This window comes from Hemiscyllium ocellatum, chromosome 17 (assembly GCF_020745735.1).
Source record: "Hemiscyllium ocellatum isolate sHemOce1 chromosome 17, sHemOce1.pat.X.cur, whole genome shotgun sequence".
Classification (NCBI taxonomy): domain Eukaryota; kingdom Metazoa; phylum Chordata; class Chondrichthyes; order Orectolobiformes; family Hemiscylliidae; genus Hemiscyllium; species Hemiscyllium ocellatum.
In genome coordinates, this window is record NC_083417.1 from 33,537,408 (window position 1) to 33,563,744 (window position 26,337).

General features: G+C 40.1%; 1 protein-coding gene across 3 annotated transcripts in view; it reads right to left on the bottom strand.

Annotated features, from left to right (window-relative positions):
• banp (BTG3 associated nuclear protein) overlaps nucleotides 1-26,337 on the bottom strand; it is a 218,101-nt gene that overhangs the window by 184,087 nt on the left and 7,677 nt on the right. For all 3 annotated transcript variants that reach the window (XM_060837653.1, XM_060837654.1, XM_060837652.1), the window contains exon 2: nucleotides 13,336-13,452. In XM_060837653.1, the coding sequence (XP_060693636.1) occupies nucleotides 13,336-13,405 (70 nt within the window). In that variant the 5' untranslated portion in view covers nucleotides 13,406-13,452. The remainder of the gene's footprint in view (nucleotides 1-13,335; nucleotides 13,453-26,337) is intronic.

Genomic DNA, 26,337 nt, shown 5'->3' on the forward strand with positions numbered 1-26,337 from the left:
AGGGAATGATGTCTTTTGGGCAACTGAGCCACAAATACGGATTGCCCATCAGAGACCTTTTCCATTTTCTTCAGGTTAAGGATTTCATTCAGAAGAAGACTACACTTCTCACTTAGCCCTATAAGCCTGATACAGAGAGGCTGTTGCTAAGCTCCACAAGCACCCTTTCGGTTAGTGTCCTCTATCGCCTGCTGGATATTAATCGGTTATGAGAGGTCTGGGAGCAAGAGCTGGGAGTGGAGATCTCTTCTGAAACATGGGAGAATACTCAAAAGATCTCAATCTGTAACAGGACATATGCTACGCAGTTAAAAGTTCTGCACAGGACTCACTGGCACCAGACCGTCTGGCGAAGTTTAAAAAAGGGGCATCTTCAGAGTGCCCCAAATGTAAAATAAGGGTAGGTACTCTTACCCATTGCTTCTGGACATGCCATAGCTTCCGTGTTTATTGGAGTGCCGTGGCGGGAGAGATAGGGAGGGTATTGAGGACTAAAGTCAAAGTAGACCTGATATCTCTCCTCTTAGGTCTACCGTATTTACCATCTTTAGATGGGCATGGGAAAAAACCATTTAATATTCTTGCATACTGTGCACGGAAGAATATTCTGATGAATTGGGTGTCTGAAAACCCGCCAGCATGCTGGGATGGCAGAAATTAATTGTGGAGCACATTCCGTTGGACTTTTTCACAAACATGGTTCATCACACAACAGACAACCTTTATAAGACATGGCAGCCCTACTTGAGTTATTTGGATATAGATTTATCAGTGATCTTAACCAGGGCATTTGTTTAACCAGATGATTAGATTTGTCAAGCCCTGGGCCTTGGTGGGGGTCCCCAAGTTAATACGGGTATGCATACAATGCTCCCGTTCCTTTGTTTGGGAACCTTGAGCAATGCTGTTCTGTATTGTGTTTTTTTTTGTTTTTTTTTTAAAAATGCTGCTTTGCACAGTGTTAGGGTTTGCTTTGTATTATAGAGCAGGTTAGTAGTTAGTAGATAACAGTTGTATTGTAATTTGAGTTTTTTTTCTTCAAAAAAAGTTTTAAAAAATTGCTAATAAATATATTTACAAATAAAAAAAATCAGTATCTTGGAAGTTCTCACGATTTCTTAGATAAAAGTTCCTCTCACACAGCTGTTCTCGCTAGACACCTGTAAGAAAGACAAGTTTTGTTTTCTTTCTGGCTGTAGGTGGGGGAATGCAAGTGTATTAAAGCATTTTCACCATGTTCTAGTGCTCAATCTGGTTCTAAGGAAAGAAATGGGTCACATGGAAAAACATCACAAGGAAAAGATTTAGGAGACAGTGAAAATACTACCGATAGTGTGGTGCTGGAAAGACACAGCAGGTCAGGCAGCATCCGAGGAGCAGGAGAAGTGACGTTTCAGGCACAAGCTCTTCAACATCAAATCTTCTGCTCCTCGGATGCTGCCTAATCTGCTGCGTCTTTCCAGCACCACACTCTCGACTCTGATCTCCAGCATCTGCAGTCCTCACTTTCTCCTATGAAAATAGTACCAACATTTTTCTCTAAACTTCAGGTTAGGTAAGGAAAGAAAATCATGAAACAATTCAAAAGTAATAATTAATTAGGAGAGCACCAATTTCAGTAGGTAGAGAGAGAGAATAACTTCAGCCAGATTCAACAGGAATTGAAGCCTGCTAGGTAAATCAAAATTGCCTTTAAAAAAGGAGCAGAGTAGACAAACAGGAGACTAGAATAACACAGTAAGCCAGACAGCATCAAGGGGTGGAGAAGTCGACATTTCGGGTAGAAATCCTTCAACTTCACCTCCTGATGCTGCCTGGCTTGCTGTGTTCTTCCAGCTGCCTGTTTGTCTACTTTGGATTCCAGCATCTGCAGTTTTTTTTGTATCTTTAAGATGTGTCTTCACTGTATCTGAACATTCTCTAAAGAATAGAACAAACAAAACCAGACTTCCCTGAATAACAAATGCGATGGTGTGACAAAATGTTAAATACACGTGCAAAAATACAAAGTTCAGAGGGGTAGTGAAAGAAAGCTAGAAGCTAAAAAGGTTCACAGAGAGACTGACAGAAAAATACCAACAATCAACATTTAAGAGGGTAACAATGAATAAATGTTTGTTTAAAGATGTGGCTAATGAGAAATCAAAGAAAGATTTGCACATGGAACCAGAGAATTAAGTTGAAATACCAAATAAGTACTCTGCATCTGCTTTGGCAAGGAGCAAGACTCTCCCAAAGTCACAGCCAAGGAGGAGGATAGCTGAGACACTGGATGGACTGGAAAATTAAAATTAATAAATTTGTTAATTAAAGGGGAGGTATGGAAAGATTAGTCTACTTAAAGTCACCAAGATCAGATCAGATACATAATACCTTGCCACCTTGCTGCAATGGAGAGGCTCGAGCATTCTTTTGATCTTTAGAGTGTTGCCAACAGAACTTCTGGCAGGGCCACCCATGATGGTAAGGTTAGAGGGGAGGAACCAGACAAAGTGCAATCCAATGGCTGCAACGGCAAATGAAGGATGCAAAAGCAGAGAGATCTATCTCCTGTCAAGGACTACACATCTGCTGATGTGCAACAGCATTTGCATGGTCAAAGATATCCCGCACAAAAGATACTGGGGTCTTTTGAAATATCTGGAAGTCCCTATCTTCAGACATATGTAGGAAATAGAATTTGACTCAGTCATTTCGATCTTGCAATAGAAACAGAAAAGCATTTTGGCAGCTTTCCTCACAACTGAGCAGCCTTCTCAGGATCCACTCTGCTTTCCCTATGTAGGGTGAGGGCTAGAAAGGTTACCCTAAAAATAGCCTGTTCCATCACCAACCTGACTGGAAAACCACATTCAGCAGGCTCATCTAGCTGCAGTCTGAAAAACAAAAATTAATCTCAATCTCAGGATCTAGAATATACAAACTCTCAGATACTGGGCAAAACAATCATTCAGAATGAACTGCCCTTGTTTCCTGTAAAATGAGGCACTTCAACATTGCTGCCCTGCAGGAAGCCCAAAAAGCAGGTGATGGGCAGCTGAGGAAAGAAAGTGGTGGTTGCACCTTCTGTTGGAGAGGAAACCCCAAGGATTGACCACAGAATTGCATGCACCATCAAGAATGAACTCATTAGCAGACTCAGAGCTCCCTGTTGGCATCAATCACTTCATGACCTTCTATCTGCAACTTTCCAAGAATCAGCAGGCAACAATCATGATTGCCCCAACCCTTCATGCTATTTATGAATACAAAGTGTGCTACTTCATTCTGGACACCATACTCTCGAACATCCCTAAGGAAAATTAAAATTATCCTCCTTGGTGACTTCAACACCAGAAAGAGCTCCCAACTCTAGAAAGGAACCACTAGAAAAAGGAAGGAAGTAGGAATTGCAAATTCAGTGGAATTCTCCTGCTTGCCAAATATTCAAAAAAAAATCACCAATACACTGTTGCACTAAAAAGACTATTTTGGATTTCTTGGAGGCATTCATGTTCAAAGCACTGGCATATGATAAACTATGTTACTATTAAATTCAGAGCCCAAAATAATGTCCTCATTATTAAAGCTATGAGCAGTGCAGACAACTGCTAGATGTACCACCAACTCATCTGCTCCTAAATGTCCATTAAATGCCACCAGAAGCAGCTAACATGAAGAAACAAGTCAGAAAAGAGATGAACGTTGAGCAACTTCAAGAGCCATGCAGACTAGCAAACTTCCAACCATGCCTTCACCAAAATCTCCAAAGCATTATGTAATGGAGTGGAGAAAGTCTAGAAAGAGCTGAAGACAGCCATTAATCGTGCTGTGAAACAAAAACAGCTACAAAGACCAGGAAACACAGACTTGTTTGACAAGAATGACGTTGTCATTCAAAACGTAATTGACAAGTGGGGGGAAAGCTCTCCATGCCTGGAAAAATGATTTCACCAGTGACACAAAAAGGGGAACTCATCAACAGCAAAAGACAGAGTTACAAAAAAACAACTTGGGAAATCAGGAATCGAATAATCAACTGAGAAAGCTAAGAATCTGCAATTCCTCACCGACAAACATAATACCTGAAGCTACTAAGGCCTATCATCTCCTACCATCAACTGTGCTTGACAAGCTGAGACAATGAAAATGTCTCTGCCAATCACGGATGCTGCCATCAAAACCTTCAAGAAAAAGAAAATAAACAAACTGGGATTTACCTGGCAATCTCTCTCCTCTCCATCATCGGGAAGATCACTGCCTGAATCCTTGCAGGGAACTTACTTCCAGTATCCAAGAAAGTCCTTTCAGAAAACTAAAGAGCTTCTAAGCAAACTACAGACATGACTTTCACTGCTCAGCAATTCCAAAAGAAATGACAGGAACAACCACCACCCAAAATTAAAACAAAGAACTGCAGATGCTGTAAGTCAGAAACAAAAATAGAAGTTGCTGGAAAAGCTCAACTGGTCTGGCAGCATGTGTGAAGATAAATCAAACTTAACGTTTCGGGTTGTGACCCTGCCTCAGAACTGACCAATGATTCTGATTCAGTCAACTGCGAAGTTCTGTAGAAGATCCTGTCAAAGGTGGGCTGCCCAGAGAAATTTATCAACACACTCCATCTCTCCAGAACAAGATATTGGCAATGGTCCACACAGATGGTAATATGACTATATCCATTGAGGTCAAGGCAGGAATGGGTCACCGCTCTCCCTATCCTTTTCTCCACCTTCATCTTGTCAAGAACAAGTTTCTCAATGGTGTGGAAATTGTTGACAGGATGGTCAAAACTTCTTGATGTTGAAAAGTTTTATCACTTGACCTCACTTATGGGACTTCAGTTTGTGAATGACAATGTTACCTTTGCATTCTTGGACGATAATCTTTAAGCCTCATTTAATCAATTTGTTGAAGCATACCAAAGAATTGGTCTCAGCCCTAAACTGAAAAAAAGACTCAAATCCTTTATCAACCTGTCCCAGGTTAAGTTCTGGTCCATTTCTCCATCAATATCAGTGGAGAATTCCTCTCAGACATAGAACATTTTCCCAACCTGAGGAACGTCTCTCATCTAAGACTATCATTGATGCCAAGAAACAACATTGTTCTTTTATGTTTAAAGGCATCCATTCTTCTGACTCTTCCTTCTGGTTCTGAACCTTGGACTTAGTATAGATACCAATTCAAGGCATTTGAGAATTGTCAACAATTCTGTTGTTGGAGATAGATTCTCCACATCAGCTGGAAGGACAGGCACAGTTATATCAGCATCCTTGAAGGAGCCAACAGCACCAACATTAAGGCCATGAGCAACTGAAACAAACTCCATTGCATGCGAGATGGCCGAAGGAATCATTTGTCCGAGTCTGGTTTCAGATTGATAAAAGACTTTGACAATACCACATTTTAGGAAGGAGAAGAAAGACTTAGAGAAAGGCAACTAACATTTACAAGAATGGTTCCAAAGATAAGAAATTTCTGTTACTTGGACAGATGGAGAACCTGGGATTTTCTTTGAGAAGAGAAGGAAGGTTGAACTGAGATTTAATAAAGATGTTAAAATCATGAGGAATCAATTAGCTAGAATAAACCATGACAGTTGGGAAAAGGGTCCAGAATCAGATCACACTAATGTAAGGTTAATGGGAAAATAATCAAAAGGTGACATTGTGATACAAGGTGTGTGACTTAGCAATACTTTAATATCATAATTTTTGCAGTTTTTGTTTTTAAACTAGCAGCATATGGTTTTGTTGGTGTCTAAAGTGGTTTAATAATTAATGTATAAACATTTCTGCAACCAGTATTACACAGACTTCCAGGAGAATAATGGGGATTTGTTTACACTAGAAGAATTGAGGGTAAAACCATAAGACATTGCAGACCATTCAGCCCATCAGATCTGCTCTGTCATTCAATGAGATCATGGCTGATCTCATAACCCTTAACTCAACTTTCCTGCATTTTCCCCAGAACCCTTAATTTGCTTACTTAGACAATTTTTCAATCTCAGCCTTAAATATACTAATGACTTAGCCTCAATAGCCCTCTGTGATAAAATAAACTCCAAAGATGTGCTACCCTCAGAAAGAAGAAATTCCTCTCCATCTCAATCTTAATTTGAGATTATGCCTTCTGCTCTTAGACTCTCACATAAGGGGAAAACAACCTTTTTACAATAACCCTGTTAAGTTCTCCAAGGATCTTGTATGTTTCAATAAGGTTGCTCTCATTTCACTATACTCCAACAAATACAGGCCCAATCAACTCAAAATAGTCCCTCCACATCAGCCAATTGTACTGTCCCACATTGTCAGTATATCTTTCTTTAGATCAGGTGACCAAAATTATTCACACTTTTCCAGCTGTAGTCTGACGAGTGCCTTGTACAATTTTAGCAAAACCTCCCTCCTTTTATACCCCATTCTCTTTGAAATAAGGGTCAACATTCTGTTTGCCTTACCTATTACATGCTGAACTTGGATGCTAGGTTTTTGAGATACATAAATGAAAACTCCCAAATGCCTCAGTTCCATATCTTGCTGCAGTCTTTCTCCATTTAAATAATATTTAGCTCCTCAATTTTTCCTACCAAAATATACATCATGTTTCCCCATATTCCATCTGTAAGCTTCAATCCATCACACAACCTCTCTATATTCCTCTGTAACTCTGCCATCCTCACCACAGGCCTTCCCTATTTTGAGTCATCCACAAACTTTGATAGGAAAGTCATTCGAAAACATTGTAATTGTGCCTCACACTGACAGGTCGCTATTCTGGAAATGCTCCCTTATCTTAAACCTTCTGATCTTCTCTTAGTTAGCCAATCCTCTATCCATGCTAACATATTAACTGCAACATAGTGGGTCCTTGTCATATTCAGTATTCTAAATGTGTGGTACCTTAGCAAACACCTTTTGAAATCCAAATATATTACATCCACGGCTCCCCCGTTATTTATCCTGCTTATTACCAGCTCAAAAGGATACCAGTAAATTTATCAGGTATGATTTTCCCTTCATGAAGTCATGATAACTCTGCTTGATTTTATTAGGTTTTCTCAATGCTCTGCTATTATATCCTTTATAATAGACTCCAACATTTTCCTAATAACAGATTATCTAACTGGTCTCTAGTTTTACATAGGCAGTTTTCCAGTTCTCTAAATATTCCTGGAAGATTACTACCAATTCACCAATTATCTCTGTAGCTAATTTCTAGGATGCAAGCCACCATGTATCCAAGAACTCTTTGGGAAGCGAGAGAAGTGATTGCTGGGCCTCTTGCTGAGATATTTGCAACCTTGATGGTTACAGGTGAGGTGCTGGAAGACTGGAAGTTGGCTAATGTGGTCCCACTGTATAAGAAGGGCGGTAAGGACACGCCAGGGAACTACAGACCGGTGAGCCTGACCTCCGTGGTGGGCAAGTTGTTGGAGGAAATCCTGAGGGACAGGATGTACATGTATTTGGAAAAGCAAGGATTGATTAGGGATAGATAGTCAACATTGCTTTGTGAATGGGAAATCATGTCTCACAAACTTGATTGAGTTTCTTGAAAAAGTAACAAAGTGGATTGATGAGGGCAGAGCAGTAGATGTGATCTATATGGACTTCAGTAAGTCGTTCGACAAGGTTCCCCATGGGAGACTGATTAGCAAGGTTAGATCTCATGGAACACGGAGAACTAGCCATTTGAATACAGAACTGGCTCAAAGGTAGAAGATAGAGGGTGGTGGTGAAGGGTTGTTTTTCAGATTGCAGGCCTGTGACCAGTGGAGTGCCACAAGGATCGGTGCTGGGTCCTCTACTTTTTGAAATTTACATAATAAGGTTCGAATGTGAGCATAAAAAAGGTACAGTTAGTAAGTTTGCAAATGACACCAAAATTGGAGGTATAGCGGACAGCTCAAATTACAACAGGATCTTGATCAGATGGGCCAATAGGCTGAGAAGTGGCAGATGGAGTTTGATTCAGATAAATGCGAGGTGCTGCATTTTGGGAAAGCAAATCTTAGCAGGACTTATACACTTAATGGTAAGGTCCTAGGGAGTGTTGCTGAACAAAGAGACCTCGGAGTGTAGGTTCATAGCTCCTTGAAAGTGGAATCGCAGGTAGATAGGATAGTGAAGAAGGCATTTGGTATGCTTTCTTTTATTGGTCAGAGTATTGAGTACAGGAGTTGGGAGGTCATGTTGCGGCTGTACAGGACATTGGTTAGGCCACTGTTGGAATATTGCGTGCAATTCTGGTCTCTTTCCTAATGGAAAGATGTTGTGAAACTTGAAAGGGTTCAGACAAGATTTACAAGGATGTTGCCAGGGTTGGAGGATTTGAGCCATAGGGAGAGGCTGAACAGGCTGGGGCTGCTTTCCCTGGAGCGTCGGAGGTTGAGGGGTGACCTTAGAGGTTTACAAAATTATGAGGAGCATGGATAGGGTAAATAGGCAAAATCTTTTCCCTGGGGTCAGAGAGTCCAGAACAAAAGGGCACAGGTTTAGAGCGAGAGGGGAAAGATATAAAAGAGACCTACGGGGCAACGTTTTCACACAGAGGGTGGTACCTGTACAGAATGAGCTGCCAGAGGAAGTGGTGGAGGCTGGTGCAATTGCAACATTTGAAAGACATCTGGATGGGTATATGAATAGGAAGGGTTTGGAGGGACACGGGAGGGATATGGGCAGGTGGGACTAGCCCCTCAATTTTGTAAACCTCCATAAGGTCATTCCTCAGCCTCCGACGCTCCAGGGAAAACAGCCCCAACCCGTTCTGCCTCTCCCTGTGGCTCAAATTCTCCAACCCTGGCAACATCCTTGTAAAATCTTTTCTGAACCCTTTAGTACAATAACTATCACTAAAAGTAAAAGTGCTTAGTTCCTCACCTCCTTTTGCCCCTTGACTATTTAGTAATTTTGATATGTTATTTGCGTTATTCTTCATGGTAGAAAAGACAAAGTATTTTTTCAACTCCTCTGATATTTCTTCATTCCCTTAATTATTTCACCAGCCTCATTCTCGAAGAGACATATGTTCACTTTGGCTTCTCTCTTCCTTTTTGCATGTTTAAAAGAAGGATCTTGCTGGTTGCCTTGATATCACTTGGAAGTCTACTGTCAAAGTTGATCTTCTCCCTCTCTTTCCATCACCTTTTGTCAGTTCTTAAACCTTTACCAATCATCTGGTTTATCATTAATCTTTGTAACATTGTAGGTTTGTTCTTTCAATATGGCACTTCCCTGGTTAACCACAAATGGCTAGTCCCTTCCTAGAATCCTTCCTCATTAGAATAGTTTCTATGATGTGAGCCATGAACTATTTTCTTAAACACCCACCATTCTTCCTTAACCCATCTTTACTGCTAAATACCTTACCCAGTCCACTCCAGCCACTTCTGCCTTCACACTTTTGTAATTGCCATCATTTAATCTTCGTATGGTTCCGCTTTCTCAAATGGAATGCCAACCTTACCATGTTATGGGCACTAATTCAGAGGGGATCATTTACCTGACACACATACTAAACCCGGCTCATTACATGTCATTCGATCCTAAATAGCCCGATCCTTGGTTGGATCCACAACATGCTATTCTAGGAAAATGTCCCAAATACACCGCAAGAAATTCTTCCTCATGGCTTCCTCCACCAATCTGACTATCCCAATCTACATTAAGACTTTGATTAATTCGGATTTAATCTGTCACATCATATAACAATTGTTAGGGTGTGATATTAAAGAGTTAACTTTCTCTGCTGACCTGCAGGAAATTGGATGTCCTGAAGCTAGGGTGGGATGCCTCTGACTTACAGATAAGGTAATTTCTTACAGTTTATCATCTCCTATTATCCAGAGCCATTTCGATGGCCATTTCCTTGCCATTCAGAGCTAGTTACATGTTCATCCCCTATTCAGAAATCAATAAGAACATTATGATTAGAATTCTGACTATTCCCTGCATTTAAAATAAAGTACAATTCACACCATATCTGGCCATTAATGGATGATTTGCATTACATTGTTTCTAAGGATCAAGTGGTCACTGCATTGCGTCTTGAATGGCATGTGACTGTGGGGGAATGGCAGGGGGTTGTCTTGTGGGCATTACTATGACATCAAGATTTTGCATAAAGGAAAGACTGTTTCCTTTGTCGGAGAGCGCTTTTGCCAGGACCCCTTAAGTCCTGCGAGGTGTGTGTTAAAGGTTCCTCCAGAAAGTCTGTACTTAACCATGTTTAATAAAATTTGGTTGTTGTTCACAGACATTGATGTGTGACAGTTGCATCAAATGTGTAAAAACTTCAAAAAAAAACCAAAATTTGGTGGCAGCAGTGGGACTCCAACATACACGGAACTTCCAGGTGAACTGAGTAAGTGATGGTCTGAGTGCCGGTTGCGTGAAATGGATGGGTCTCCAAGATAAGATTTACCTTGATCTTTTTCCTTAACCTACCACTCAGTCAACCCCTCATCTCCTAGGACTCTGTGGTGACGGAATCTGAGGTAACCTACATAATTGCACGCGGATGAGTTTGCTTTCAGAATCGTAAGTTCCAGGGAATTCAGAAGTTAAAAGGGGGTTGGGTTCCTCTCGTGGTGTGATTTGAGGGTCTGGAGCATAGTGTTAAAAAAAAAGTACTGTGTCTGTCTCTATCACTCTGCCTTCGACCAGTTGTTAAAAAGAGTGGAGATCCCCTACGTGAGGGTCAGGGCTCTGAAGTGGGCATGGAGACCACAGACACGAGGTTTGAGGCTCCGAAGCATTAAAAAAAAGTTATAAACCAGAAACTTCAAAGAAAAACATCTACACAAAATTCGATACTTCTTAAAGTTACCAGCTTTATTCCCCCAGAGCAAACAAAGACCATGTAACTGTTAGACATTTCATGGCCCAAAGTTCCATTATTTTAACATCCAGGTCCTCCTATCTGCCTCACATATGGTGATTCTCACCTGTTCCTAATCACAGACCAATTTTAAATGACCCAATCTGAAGGGAATCACTGTCTGGAGCAAAATGCCCAGGTAACGTTTCCTTCCTTGAAACAATGTCTGCACCTTAGACTGCAGCTCAACTTGATTCAAGTTGCCAACACATTGGCATTCACCAGCTTCCATAGGTTGCAATAGTAACCCATCATTCTTCCTGCATCAGTATCGTATTTGATTAACTTAACTGAGATTCTCTGCCCTTTGTGCTTCACTGAACCCAAATTGTTATAAACTAAGAGAAAGATATTACCATTATCAATCTAATGCTTAAGCAGTTATTTTTAGAAAAAAAAAGCATTTCAGTTTGAATTGGAGGTCATTTTGTAAAAGGCTTGACTAAAGCTGGATGTGCAAAACAGTTGATCCTGAGAAAGGTTAAGAAGGAAGTTACCTTGTGTAAGAAGTTTAGTTTAAAAGTTTCAGACTAGCAGTATTTGGTTCAAATGTGAATGAGAGAAGATTCATGTTCAGCTACAGAACGAATCAAGAAAGTGGTGAACATATTATCAAGTCAAGGAACTGAACCCATTGATAAATAAAGCCCTAGAGATGTGAAAGAAAAGGAAATTGTCTCCAGTGCCAGTATTGTAAGGGAATGTTGTTCAGATTAATAGGATTGTATTTTATTGTATATTTCAAAATCTTTAAACATATGTTATATATAAATAGCTTGATTTATTCTACTTAATCCTCATTTCATTTGCATAATGTTGACTTTCTGCAGGATGTTACTCATGCCTCCCTACACATTAACAGCTCAGAGGTGGAATGAGAGGAGAGTGTCAAGCTCCTGGGAGTGGTCATCCACAACAAGCTTTCTTGGAGTCTATGTGGACGCACTGGTATCAAAGGTCCAACAATGTTTCTTCTTCCTCAGGCAGCTGAGGAAATTTGGCATGACAGCCAATACTCTTGACAATTTTTATCGCTACTCCATAGAGAACATTCTGACTAAGTGTATCACAACCGTATGGCAACCGTACCATTCGTGATTGGAGACGGTTACAGAGAGTGGTGATCTAGGCCCGGACAATTACAAAGGCCAAACTCCCATCTATAGAATCCATCTACCAGGCTCAGTGTCAAGGAAAGGATGTCAAAGATCCATGCCATCCTAGCAATGTTTTTCTACAACCTCTATCATCAGGGAGGAGGTGCAGAAGCCTGAACAGATGCACCAGATGGTTTTGAAACAATTTCTACCCAACTGTTGTTAGAATACTGGATACACTCAAATTCTTAACATTCACCTGCACCTGTGTTTTTGTTTTTACCGCTGTTTACCTATTATTTACTTAGTTATGCTATTTAACTCTGATCTGTCTGTATTACTCGCAAGACAAAGCTTTTCACTGTGCCTCAGTACATGTGACAATAAATTCAATTCACCTCAAAATAATAAACTTCTGTTTTATTGTTAAACTTAAATCTGCAGTTAGTGTTCACGTTTTAGTGACAGGCTACCTCATTAAAATATTTTGAAAATCTTCAAGTCACATTTCATCCTGGGATTGGAGTTGTTCAATAATAACATCAGGTCAGATACTAACAAAATGAGGAAAAAAAGATTTTGCAGACATGCATGGTTAGGCTCTGTAATGCACCATTTGAGAGAATATTGAAAGCAGATTCAAGCACAGTTTTCACAAAAATAATACATGATTATTTTAAGAAGAAAGGCTTTGCACTGTCACACAAAAGGCAGATGGAGTAAGCCTGGTTTGGTTGTTCTTGTAGAGTCACAACATGATAAATGGCTTGCTTGAGTGCCCAAATAGTGAAAACAAATGGAATTACTGCTGCATGTTAAAATTAGACAAACAATACAGTAATAAAATAGTAAAATTCATATAATAATATTAACAATGTGTTGTATTATTGTCAAGAAAAAAAACATTAAAGTTGAAAATCATATTGTAAAAATACCCAGCTGTCTAATTTTAGGTAAACCTGAATACCCTGGAGTTGAATCAAGAATTTGAGCCCAAGTTGCAAGGAAAACTTTAATTTGCACATCAGTGTTGTGGTCAGTTTTCTTAATTTCTGCAGATCCATATAATGATCAAATATATATATTTTTCAAGCATCACAGCTTCAAAAAAAAATGCACCTAACATTTGATACTATATCCAAACTTACAATTGTTTGAAGACTATAATAACTGACTTTTTCAATAAAGTTTAACAAATTTAATTTATTCAGATTTTAGGTGACACTTTCATTCCGGCAGTATTCAACATTCTTTGAGATCATAGAGGGTGATCAGCAACACAGTCTAAGAAAAAGGTATGTTCACACATTAAACTCTCGAAAATTAGTTTTTAAACCTGTCTGCTTAATAGAGAAACTATGCTATAGCTTACCTGCTTGATGTTGTGTTAGGTCATCAACTGCAATTTGAACCACATCTGTCAAATCGTCTTCTGACATCATCTAATTACGATGCAGAATTAACCTTCACTCTGAAATCCCACTACTACCTGAATTGCATAAAAGATAAAAATAATTGTCAAAAACAATTTCTGTAACTATATTCTATTTATAAAACTTGTAAAAATGTTGGCAAACATCTCAACTTAAATAACAGAACGTGCAACAAAATTTAACCTGTCTCATGTTCCATCCTTGAGTATCGATATGATTGTGATAATTAATATTTATAACATACGCTCCATGTCAGGCTCTAGCCCAGGGAAAAATATTTCACATTGCAAATTACAGAAAATGCAACAGATGTACTGTTACCCTGAACCCTGTTCCACTCTGAGAAATATGTTCATAGTATGCATTCCTTCTCAGGTATTCAACCAGAGGGGTTTTCCATTTGCCAGCCTTTGCTGTATTATGACTGAAAGGCTTTAGACAATGGCCTTTCAAATCATTATTTCTATAAAACTACTATTAGAAAATCATGGCATTCTGATTATAAAGCTTCCAGTATATGAATCCTGCATTCACACCTGGTTGATCTCCTCCAGCAACAATGTCCAAAGGCAGCAATTAAACTTCTTATAAGCATACCTTACCAAAGTGCACAAAAGTACTTCATTTTAAACACAATTAATTCATAAATCCAATTTGTCGTGCAGCATGTTTTACAAAATGCAAGTAGAAAGTTAAGGAGGAGGTTGCATTACTAGTTTGCACAGGCCTCGTTTAAATATTATTGACCAATTAAGTTAAACACTGAATTTCAGACTCCGGATATTAAGCTACTTCATGTAAAAATTTCCATTGATAAAGCTCCCAGAGGGGACTGGCAGGAGAGTTTTCCAGAAAGGTGGTAAAGGCTAAGCTAGAGGTCTACTTCTTCACAAAATCACAACCCAACTGAACTCCAAACAATATCAAAATAGCTACAACTCTTGATAGCCATAAACTTAGACAAGTGACTTGTGGAAAGTAATTTTACAAAAGAATCCTGAGTTGTTTCAGTGAATAAAATTTAAAATAAAATAGATCCAGACATTTCCACAATATTCCAAATGATTAAATTTTCAAATCTTTTAGACTTGAGATCTCAATAAATAAGACTTCACATCACTCATTGTTAAAATCTGACCAGATGTTAATACTGAACAACTCAGATTCCAGACTGAAATCTGGCTTGAAACTTTTTTGGTTTTAATGAGGTGACTTTTCGCTGGAAAATGCACATAAAACGCCACAAATTCAGGTTTTACATTAAAACAGAAGTTCATCAAGCAACTGAAGTAAAAATTAAATAAGATAAATCAAGCTATTTAGATATGATACAATTTTAAATACTTGGAAATCAGCCCATCTGCACCAACCCTCCAAAGAGCATCTCACCTCAACTCAGCAACCCACCTAACCTGCACATCTTTGAACTGTGAGAGAAAACCAGAGCACCTAGCCGAAGCCTATGCAGACAGGGGGAGAACATGCAAACTATCTGTGGAGTCACCCAAGACTGAAATCAAACCCAGGTTTCTGGCACTGTGAGGCAGCATTGCTAACCACTGAGTAATCATTCCAGAGCTTGTTCTCAGCATGCTTATCTGACCTGCTGTCTTGGATGGGTCATATGTCAATCTCAGTGAACAATGGGAAGACCAAAAGGAATTGTTTTTAATCTTTGACCAACTCCAAGTTGCTACTAATTTCACCCACCTTCCTGCCTCATCATTCCTCCAGATGCAGGAAGTTTGGGTTTATAACCGTTATAAACAAATTTAGCTTGCAACTCTATATCCTCTCCATCACAGACTGTCTACTTTGATCAGTATAACATCAAATGCACCCTTACCTCAGACCATAAAAATAATTTAAGTTTTGTTACAACTGTGCACAATCTTAGTGAAAGCCACACTTGGAGGACTGTGTACTGTTTTAGTTCTCATACTTAAGAAAGGATGAGCTAGCATAGCACTGCTGCCTCACAGCGCCTGAGACCTGGGTTCAATTCCCGCCTCAGGCGACTGACTGTGTGGAGTTTGCACGTTCTCCCCGTGTCTGCATGGGTTTCCTCCCACAGTCCAAAGATGTGCGGGTCAGGTGAATTGGCCATGCTAAATTGCCCGTAGTGTTAGGTAAGGGTAAGTGTAGGGGTATGGGTGGGTTGCGCTTCGGCGGGTCGGTGTGGACTTGTTGGGCCGAAGGGCCTGTTTCCACACTAAGTAATCTAATCTAATTACTATAGAGATGAAAAGTAATTCGCTAAACTATCCCTGGGAAAAGGATGGAGTTATCAAGAGCAGATAAACAAAGTTTGACCTTTATTCTTTACAAGTTAGAGGAACGAGCGATTCTGTAATTGAGACATACAAAGATTCTGAGGGAACTTGACAGAGTAGATGCTGAAAAATTATTCCACTCATGGGGAAATCTTAAACTAGGGGGACACTCATTTAAAATTGAACTGTGGAGGAATTTCTTCTCCCAGATGGTAGTGAATGCCTGAAACTTCTTACCTCAGTTAAAGGTGAAGCGAGATCATTGGAAATATTTAAAGAGGATGTAGATAGATTTTTGAAATGTTGAGAATTTGAGGGCTGAACGGAACTACATGAAAATAACTGAGGCATGGGACAGATCAGCAATGATCTTATCAAAAACAGGACAAATGTTCTACTCTTCTTTCCATTTATGTTTTTATTATCCTACAGATGGCTTTGATGTGCCTTATTTCAGCAGAGTCGATCTACATTTGTTTGGGAAAAAAAGGGACAAATTCACCATGTATTGCAAACACCAGACCAAACAAATAGGATTATACACCAAAGCAAAATACTGTGGATGCTGAAAATCTAAAATAAGGACAGAAAAAAGAAAGTTAAACAAATAATCAGATGGCTTGAACAGCAACTGTACAGAGACAGAGACAGAGTTAATCTTCCTGATTGATCTTTCAGAAAACAACAGCATTATATAGTGTTTCATACAAGCTCACTGGAGTGCCACATCCATGTTTTGGCATGGAGGATGGATATTAAGACTACACAGAGGTGAAAAGAAAGGCAGCAATATAATCCCCAGGCCGGAGGGTTCTGGAATCCGGGAATTCCCTCCTTAACAACACATTGTGGATCTTTCTTCAGCACAGACTGCAGAGGTTCAGGAAAACAACTTGCCACCACCTTCTCAAATAGGGACAGCAATAAACACAGGCCAAACCAGCAATGCGCACGTTCCACTAGTGAATTTAAAAAAAAAGACATTTTATCACATCAATCTCCTGCATTCCATCACCACCACCAACTACCCCCCACCCCACCCCACCACTGTGCACATGATTTCTATCCACAGTTTTCTTGAATACCTCAAATTGATCCTACCTCTACCACATTTCTATCATACAATAAACATCGCCCTGATTTAAGCAACTTCTGATGGGCTTACATTATGTCTAGCAAACTTACAGAAACTTATATCTGGACAGTCACCAAATTCTGAGACTGACTTTCATGAATGCCTTTTGGCCCAAGCAAAGTGCATTCAAACACACAGAAAAACTACTGTGCAGCCCTGAAACAAGCTGGAGTTGAATCATTTATTAGTGATGAACTTTAGGATTCCTACCAAAAACTAACATATAGACTATATCTTCCAATCATCTACAATGAATTCTTAGCGTGGTCAATCCATAAAATTATAATAATTTACAGTTTGGTTTAATTGAGCTATTTCATCTGTTAGAAAATGGTTCAGTCCATGTACTCTAGTGTTAAAATGTTTTTTTTTGCTGCTTCTTTCAAAACTATTATACATCCATTATCATACACATTACTAAATTCATTGCTAGCAAACCTCAACCCCGCCCCTCCACTTCTGGCCACCCAATTATCTGTATGCTTGCTTTTTGTCCATTTACGGGCCCTATTCACTTTCCCACTACCTTGTCTACAATTACTTTCTTAAATTTAATCATGTATTATTGCTAACTAAAAATCTGGTTGCAAAATCTACATAATGTAAAATGAAAATGGCTTGTGCTTCTCATACCTTGAAATTCACATCCATTACCTTGTTGTAATTTCGCTAAAGGCAGACTTCCCATTTCAGCCATGCCAACGTCCTTCCGCATTTCTTTTAAATCTCACACTTATCATTTATTGCTTCTATGAGCATATCACACTGCTGATTTCTTATTCCTCCATATTTAAGCTTTGACCTTTCTGAAGAATAGTTGGAAAATCATCTTTGATACTTTTAACACAATTGAATTTTTATCTTCTAAATTTCTAACCACTGATGCCAATAACACTTCTTCAATTAAAAGCATACAAACTGTCTGGTTGTACAAATAAAATTGGAAACAATATGGCAGCAGAGTACACCAATGCAGCAGGAAATCCTCTGCTCCAACCATTGTTTTCCTCTTTTCTTTAAAAGTTACAAGCTTAAAAAAAACACTAAACTTACTCAGAGGAGAATGGAGGAGGCAATCCCTTCACCAGAGACCAACATGGGGAGGTGGGTCCTGGAGGGGAGTCCCAGACTGGAGGCTGGCGCAGGGAAGCAAGCTCTGAATCAAAAGCCATTGCACAGAGACAAGGCCCTTGTGGACTGGAGGCAAGGCCTCAAGTTTTAAAGCCCGGCGTGGCCTGGGACTTTGGCCCAGTGCAGACTGGAGGCTAGGTGCTAGCACGGACTGAGTGGAGTACTTTTCCCGTCTTCATTCTTTTGCTGGACTTTTATTTATTGTTCTTTCAATTTTGAACGATGCAGTCATAGAGCTATACGACAGGGAAACAGACACTCAGTCCACGCCAACCAAACATCCTAAATAAAGCTAGTTCCATTTACCAGCATTTGGCCCATATCCCTCTAAACACTTCCTATTCATATACCTATCCTGATGCTCTAATTGTATCTATACCAACTAATATACATAGGCCTGTTACACACCAAACCATGGCTAGCTTTTCAAGCAAAAGGCCTTTATCTTGAACTATTATATTAGATCATAAGAATATCCGTGAAACCATAAGCCTTACTTTTGACCTGGACTATACGGGTATTCTTTCTTACTGAAAGTGCTTTGCAACTAACCCCAATTCAACAAAATATAATTGAAAGTCATTGCTTAAAATATGACAAAATAATTGATTGAAAAACATTTAGTTTCACGCACAGAATTTAGAGTGAAATCCTCTAGTTCTCAATTCTGGAAATATTTTTTTCTACATCTCCCCCAAGCAGTTGATATTACATTTTAGAACAGTTAACAGATTTCCCCTAAATTTTATATATGCAAGGAAATATGAACCAAATGTATGCACACTTTTTTTAAAAAAACCTTGTTATGCTGGGTATAGCTGGCCTGACTTGCAATTATTGGCCATCTCAACTACCCTGAAATAGAATAAGCTGTCTTCTTGAGCTGAGCAGTCATCATAGGTAGTAGTACATCCAAAGTTCTGATAGTTCGAGTTACAAAATTGTACCCAACACCAAGCAAAAGGCAATATATTTCTAAGTTAGCTTGAGGAAAACTTGCAACTTGTGGCATTTTCTACCTTTGAAATATGATATAAATAGTTTTACATAGTGGGGCTTGCAGCTTGGAAGATACTATTATACATCTTCTAGGGGATACACACTGCTGCCACTATGCACTGGTGTAGGGAGTGTATGTTTAATGGAATTTGATGAGCTGCTTTGTCCTAAATGGTATCAAATTTCTTAAGTGTTGTCAGAGCTGCACACATCCTGGCAAGTGAGGATATTCTATCAATCAATCAATCAATCAATCATACTCCTGACTTGTGCCTTTTAGATGGTAGACAGGCATTCGGGAAACAGGAGGGGAGTTACTTACCAGAGAATTCATAACCTTGGATCTGCTCTTGGAGCCATGATATTTACATAGCTGGTCCAGTTCGGTTTCTGGTTAATGGTATTACCAAAGAAATTGATTATGGAAGATTCAGCAGTGGTGGATGCCATTGAATCACAAGGGGAGATGGTTAGATTCTCTGAGGTGGTCCTGCCTAAACTTTTATGAAGATATGTTCTCTAAAATATGAACTGATAAGATTTTCTGGAAAGAATATGTTAATAAGGGCACTGGCTACAGCAAATAGTATTGCATTTGAGTGGAATCACCAAGTCTGCAATACTTTCAGCAAGTGTTCACGTGACCAAGTTTGTACATGCAAGATATGTTGGCTTAGAACAGAGGGAATTTGTCAGAGGGAACAACACACGACAAGCTCAACAAGAGGAGACACAATTCCGGATTTAGTTTTGGGAAGTGAAGGTGGGCAAGTAAGCAAGGTAACAGTGGGCAAGCATACCAGGGATGGTGAGAACAGCTCAGTTATATTTAGTATTATTTTGGAAAAAAGACAGAGATAAATCCAGAATCAAAAGTTTTTAACCAAGGTAGGGCACATCTTACAAAATTGAGAAGTGGTTTGGCTGAGCTGCTAAAGGATATGTTAGTGGTAAATCAATAGGAGGCATTACAAAGTGAGGTCTTTGGGGCACAAAAGAGAATACGTCCCCTCCAAAATAAAAATGGTACTGCCAAATATAGATACCTATGACTGTCAACAAATATACATGGGAAGATTAAACAGATAAAATAGCACATGATAGTAACAGAAAACTTAATGCAGATAGCTGAGGGGAGTATTGAAATTACTGGATTAAGTTTAAAATAAGAAATAAGGAAATCCAAAAAAAAGTTACACTGTTTAAAGTCTGGTTGAAGATTTGTAGCTCGGGTATCTGTTGTTGTGGTTCTGCTCGCCGAGCTGGAAGTTTTTGCTGCAAACGTTTCGTTCCCTGGCTAGGGAACATAGTCAGTGCTGTTGGAGCCTCGTGTGAAGCGCTGCTTTGATGTTTCTTCCGGTATTTATAGTGGTTTGTTCTTGCCGCTTCCGGCATTCATCCCCAAACTCCATCAACAGACACATTGACCTGGACACCATATACAAACCACTACAGCTGAAACTGACACCCGGAAACGACAAGAACAAACCACTATAAATACCGGAAGAAACATCAAAGCAGCGCTTCACACGAGGCTCCAACAGCACTGACGATGTTCCCTAGCCAGGGAACGAAACGTTTGCAGCAAAAACTTCCAGCTCAGCGAGCAGAACCACAACAGTTACACTGTACTAGTGAGTACGTGACAATAAAGCTAATTCAATTTATTTCAGAGAGGGTATGAAAAAATATTTGCAAGATAAAGGAAAACCCCAAAAATGTTTTACTAGTATATGAAGAGCAAAAAATAGTTAAAGAAAAAGTGGGACTCACTTGTGAACAGAACTTGTGAGAAGCTGCAGAGTATTATGGGAAGATTTGAAATGATTTGTTAATCTCTACATTCATAAAGGAAAAGGATGATGCAGATATTGTAAAACAAGAAGAGCAGTGTAGAAGTGTTAGAGGGATTGGAATCTGTGAAAGTGGATAGGTCACCAAGGCTGGATGGATTGTTTCCTAGGATGTTGGTGGTGGTCAGGGAGGAAATAGGAGATGCCCTGAGAATTACTTTCCAATTTTTACTAAACACAGATGAAGTGCCGGAGGAGCGGATGAATGCAAATATGCCGCCGTTGTTTAAAAAGGGTACAATGGAAATACCAAACAATTATATTCTTGCTTCTGTACTGGACAAATTGTTAGAATCAATTTTGAGAGATTGGATAAACTGTCACTTAGAAAGGCATGGAATAGTCAGCATGGCTTTATTAAGGGAAGGTTATGCATTACAAATTTGACGGAATTCTTTGAGAAAGGTGACAAATCTATGGATTTGTCTGCATAGATTTTAATAAGGCATTTGACAAGTTTCCACATGGCAGAGTGGTCAAAAAAAGTAAAAGCAGATGGGATATAGTAATGTCTTAAACTGGATCCAAAGTTGGCTTAGTAACAGAAAACAAAGGGTATGGTTAATGGCTGCCCTTGTAAACGGAAAGCTGCTTCAAGTGGTATCCTGCAGGGCACGGTGTTGGGAGCTGTACTCCCTGTTTTATAATTAACAATTTGGACTTCGATGGAGGGAGGTACAATTGGTCAATTTTTGTGTCATCTACAAATTTCCCATGTAATGGACAATGTAGAGGATTACTGTAAGCATCAAAATAATAAATGGGTGGTGGAGTGGAGAGGCACGTGGCAGATGGAATTCAATTCTGGTAACTGTGATGCAATACATTTAGGTAGTTCAAACAGTAAAAGGGAATACACAATAAATGCGAATGTACTGAGAGTGTCAGATAAAGTGAGATCTTGGTATGCATGTGCACAGGTCTCTAGGGGTGGCAATACAGGTAAATAAGGTTGTAAAGAAGGTGGTGTATGGAATGCTGTCCTTCAATGGCGGAGGTATAGAATGCAAAATAGGAATACAATGATGAAACTGCGTAGGACGATGCTCAGGCCACAACGGGAGTACTGTGTGCCGTTCTGGTCATATTACAAGGATGTAAATGTTCTGGACAAAGTACAGAGAAGATTTACTAGAATGTTACCAGGGCTGTAGAATTGTAGCTGTGAGGAGAGATTGGGGTTGTTTTCCTTGTTAGAGATTAGATTAGACTTACAGTGTGGAAACAGGCCCTTCGGCCCAACAAGTCCACACCGACCCGCCGAAGCGCAACCCACCCATACCCCTACATTTACCCCTTACCTAACACTACGGGCAATTTAGCATGGCCAATTCACCTGACCCGCACATCTTTGGACTGTGGGAGGAAACCGGAGCACCCGGAGGAAACCCACGCAGACACGGGGAGAACGTGCAAACTCCACACAGTCAGTCGCCTGAGTCGGGAACTGAACCCGGGTCTCAGGCGCTGTGAGGCAGCAGTGCTAACCACTGTGCCACCGTGCCGCCGATGTCGGAGGGGTGACTCAATTGATATATACAAAATTGTGAGGCGCAGAGATGGAATAGACAACATGAAGCATTTCTTCTTGGCAGAGAATTCTTCTGCTCCTCGGATGCCGCCAAAGCTGCTGTGATTTTCCAGAGCCACACTTTTTGTCTCTGACTCTCTACATCCCTCACTTTCTCCAAGAGAGTTCAAAAACCAGGAGTCATAGATTCAAGGTTAAGTGGCAGAAGGATTAGAGGGGACCTGAGGGAAAGTTTTTACTGAGCTCTCCCTGAAACCCCTCTGAAAATTCAAGTAGTAAAATCCAATTGGAAGAATTCATAATGATAAGTAGAGGGTTCAGTAACTAGGTAACAATTAAGATAATACATCTCAAAAAAATATTCTGCAGTTTTAATATTTTTTCTCTAGGCTTGAAGATGGTTGCATATATGATATTTTAGGGGTTGTGGATACATATGTATATAAATAAAAAACACATACACCTATGTTAAACCTATTAATAATTTGTACCTTTGCTTAACTAAGAATTTTTTGCAATAGCCAATTCTTTGTTGATCTAAAGAACCTGTCTTACTTGTTTTTAATCACCTCCTTTTACATTCAAACTCTAGTCCTATTCTGGCCCCCACCCACAACTTTCTCCAATATGTCGATCGTGCTTCCCTCTCTCACCTGGCATTGGAAAAGTTTATTGACTTTACTCCCAATTTCCACCCCAGCCTCACTTTCACCTGGTCTACCTCAGACTCCTCCCCCTCCCTTCCTCATCAGTTTCATTTCTAGCAATAGACTGGCCACCAATATCCACTATAAACTCACTGATTCCTAGTTACCTTTGCTCTACATCCTCACGCCCTGCTTCCTGTAAAGACTATTCATTTTCCCAGTTCCTCCATCTTGATCGCATCTGCTGTGATAATGCCGGCTTTGATAAGGGAGTCTCCAAAATATCCACCTTCTTCCTCAACTGAGGATTCCCTAGCACTGTTGTTGACAGTACCTTCAACCGGGTGTGACCCATCTCCCATACTTTGGTCCTCACTAACTCTCTTCTCACCAGCAGTCATATGGTTCCCCTTGTCCTTACTTACCATCCCACTACCACCCACATCAGCCACCATTTTGGCCACCTCCAGTGAGATGCCACCATCAGACACAGATTATATATTACCTCTCCCTTGTCAGCCTTCTGCAGGGGCCATTCCTTCCGGAACACTCTAGTCCATTCTTCCTTCATTCCCAATACCCACCGTAAGGCACATTCCCCTACAACCACAGGTGTAATACTTGTCCTGTTTACTTCCTCCCTTCTCATTATCCAAGGGCCCAAACATATCTTCCAGGTGAAAAAACACCTTACCTACACTTCAGACAGACAATCTACTTCTACTGCATTCGCTGTTCAAGGTAGAGTCCTCTACATTGGGGAAATTAAGTATAGACTGGGTGACCACTACGTTCTGCCTACAAAAAAAACCGAGTTTCCAGTTACCTACCAGTTCAAAACCATCTTATTCCCTGGCCAAATCGCAATCTCAGGCTTGCTGCAGTGCTTCAGTGAAGCTCAGTGAAAGCTCAAAGAACACCACTTCATTTTCTGCTTGGGGACCCTTCTGGATTCAATAGAGTTCAATAACTTGGAACTTGAACTCTCCTATGTCCTTACCCCTAAACCCACACACCAGGACTTGTCATCACATAGTCAGTTATTACATACAACCCATTGTTAGCCACTAACAATCCCCATTAATATCTGTTCACCCTCCTAGCCAGATTGTTATCCACTCCTTTGTCTGTTCAACTTTGGGCTCTATCCCCCACCTATCATTTACTCCTTACCCCCTCCTCCCACCCTACCTTCTGCATGTAAATCAACATTTTCTGAGCTACCATCGATTCAGAGGAAGGATCATCGGACCTGAAACATTAACGTAGATTTCCCTTCATAGATGCAGCCAGATCTGCTGACCTTGTCCATCATTTTCTGTTTCAGATTTACAACATCCACACTTTTAGCTTTTAAATTCAAACTTTGTGGTCGCTGACAAGCAGATAAGAATTACGTATTACTTGGCTGCATTGTCTTAAACCTGTTCCATTACGTTGATGATTATCAAAAGTAAACTAATTTGACAGTTATTGACCAAATTGAACTGCCTCGCTTTTTAGCATGGGCATGCAACACGGTCAGTGTAAACTTGGTGGGCTGAATGGACCTCTTCCTGTACCGTACTGATCTGGGTTCTATGAACAATTAACTGTCAATCTTGATTCTCCAGCTAGGCAAGTAAATTCTGATTGAATTCCCATGGCAACACACTGACCTAAGGCCTCTAGTCTCCATGACTTCTTTCTATTAATGTAGCAGATACAACCGATGTACAAAACCATACTTACAACATTAAACAGCCCTGTATACATATGCAATGCATCACACTGCAATCCTGGCTGATGATCTTATAATGGTTTTCAATGTAACTCATGGCAGAATCTGGATTATTTAATAAATGCTTTCCTTCAGCAAAATCACATCTAAGTTATACATTTCTGAGGTTGGCAAGCACAGGTTGGTGTAGCACAATCAACATGCTTCCTATTGCATATGGTCAACGGAGCATGTTGTTTGACATGGTCCATCAGTAAAGAATATTACAGCACAGCATAGGCCCTTTAGCCCTCAATGGCGCACCGACCTGTGAAACTAAGCTGAAGCTCATCTATCCTACACTATTACATTTTCATCCATATGTTTATCCAATGACCAGTTAAATGCCCTTAAAGTTGGCAGGTCTACTACTGCTGCAGGCAGTGTGTTCCACGCCCATACTACTCTGAATAAGAAAACTACTCTGACATCTGTCCTATATCTATCACCCTTCAGTTAAAGCTATGTCTCCTCGTGCTAGCCATCACCATCCAAGGACAAAAGCTCTCACTATCCACCCTATCTATCCCTCTGATTATCTTAATGTCTCAATTAAGTCACCTCTCAACCGCTTACCCTCTAACAAAAAAAACAGCCTCAACTCCCTCAGCCTTTCCTCCATACCAGGTAACATCCTAGTCGATCTCCTCTGAACATTTTCCAAAGCTTCCATAAATGTCCTATAGTGCGGTAACCAGAACTGTATGTAATACTCCAAGTGCAGCCACACCAGAGTTTTGTACAGCTGCATCATGACTTCATGGCTCTGAAATTCAATCCTTCTACCAATGAAAGCTAACACACCACATGTCTTGTTAACAACCCTACCAACCTGTGTGGCAACTTTCAGAGAAGTATGTACATGGACACAGATCTCTCTGATCATCTACACCACCAAGAATCTTACCATTAGCCCAGTACTCTTTATTCCTATTGCTCTTTCCAAAGTGAACCACCTCACTTTTCTGCCTTAAACTCCATTTGCCACCTCTCAGACCAGCTCTGCAGGTCCCTCTGTAACCTGCAACTTCCTTCAGCACTATCCACAATTCCACCAACCTTAGTGTCATCTGCATAATTACTAACCCATTTTTCTATGCCCATATCCAGGTCATTTTTATAAATAACAAAACAGCAGTGGCCCCCAAACAGGTCCTTGCGGTACGCCACTAGTAATCAAACTCCAGTTTGAACATTTCCCATCAACCACCATCTTGTCTTCTTTCAGATAGCCAATTTCTGATCCAAACCACTAAATCACCTTCAATCGCATGCCTCCGTACTTTGTGCAATAGCCTACCAGGGGGAACCTTATCAAACGCCTTACTGAAATCCATATACACATCAACCATTTCACTCTCATCCACCTATTTGGTCACCATCTCAAAGAACTCAATTAGGTTTGAGGCAAGATCTACCCTTCACAAAAGTTATTACAGTGTACTGCCTACAAACCAATTCACCAGCACTACAAACTCACACTACATTATTCATTTGTGAGGTTGGGAAAGCATCTTTTAAGAACGCTGCTGTCAAACTGCCAGTAGAGCTATTACTGGATAATAGCAGGGTAAAACAGCTAGCTTCACCTTTTCTTCAAAATGGTTAAAGAC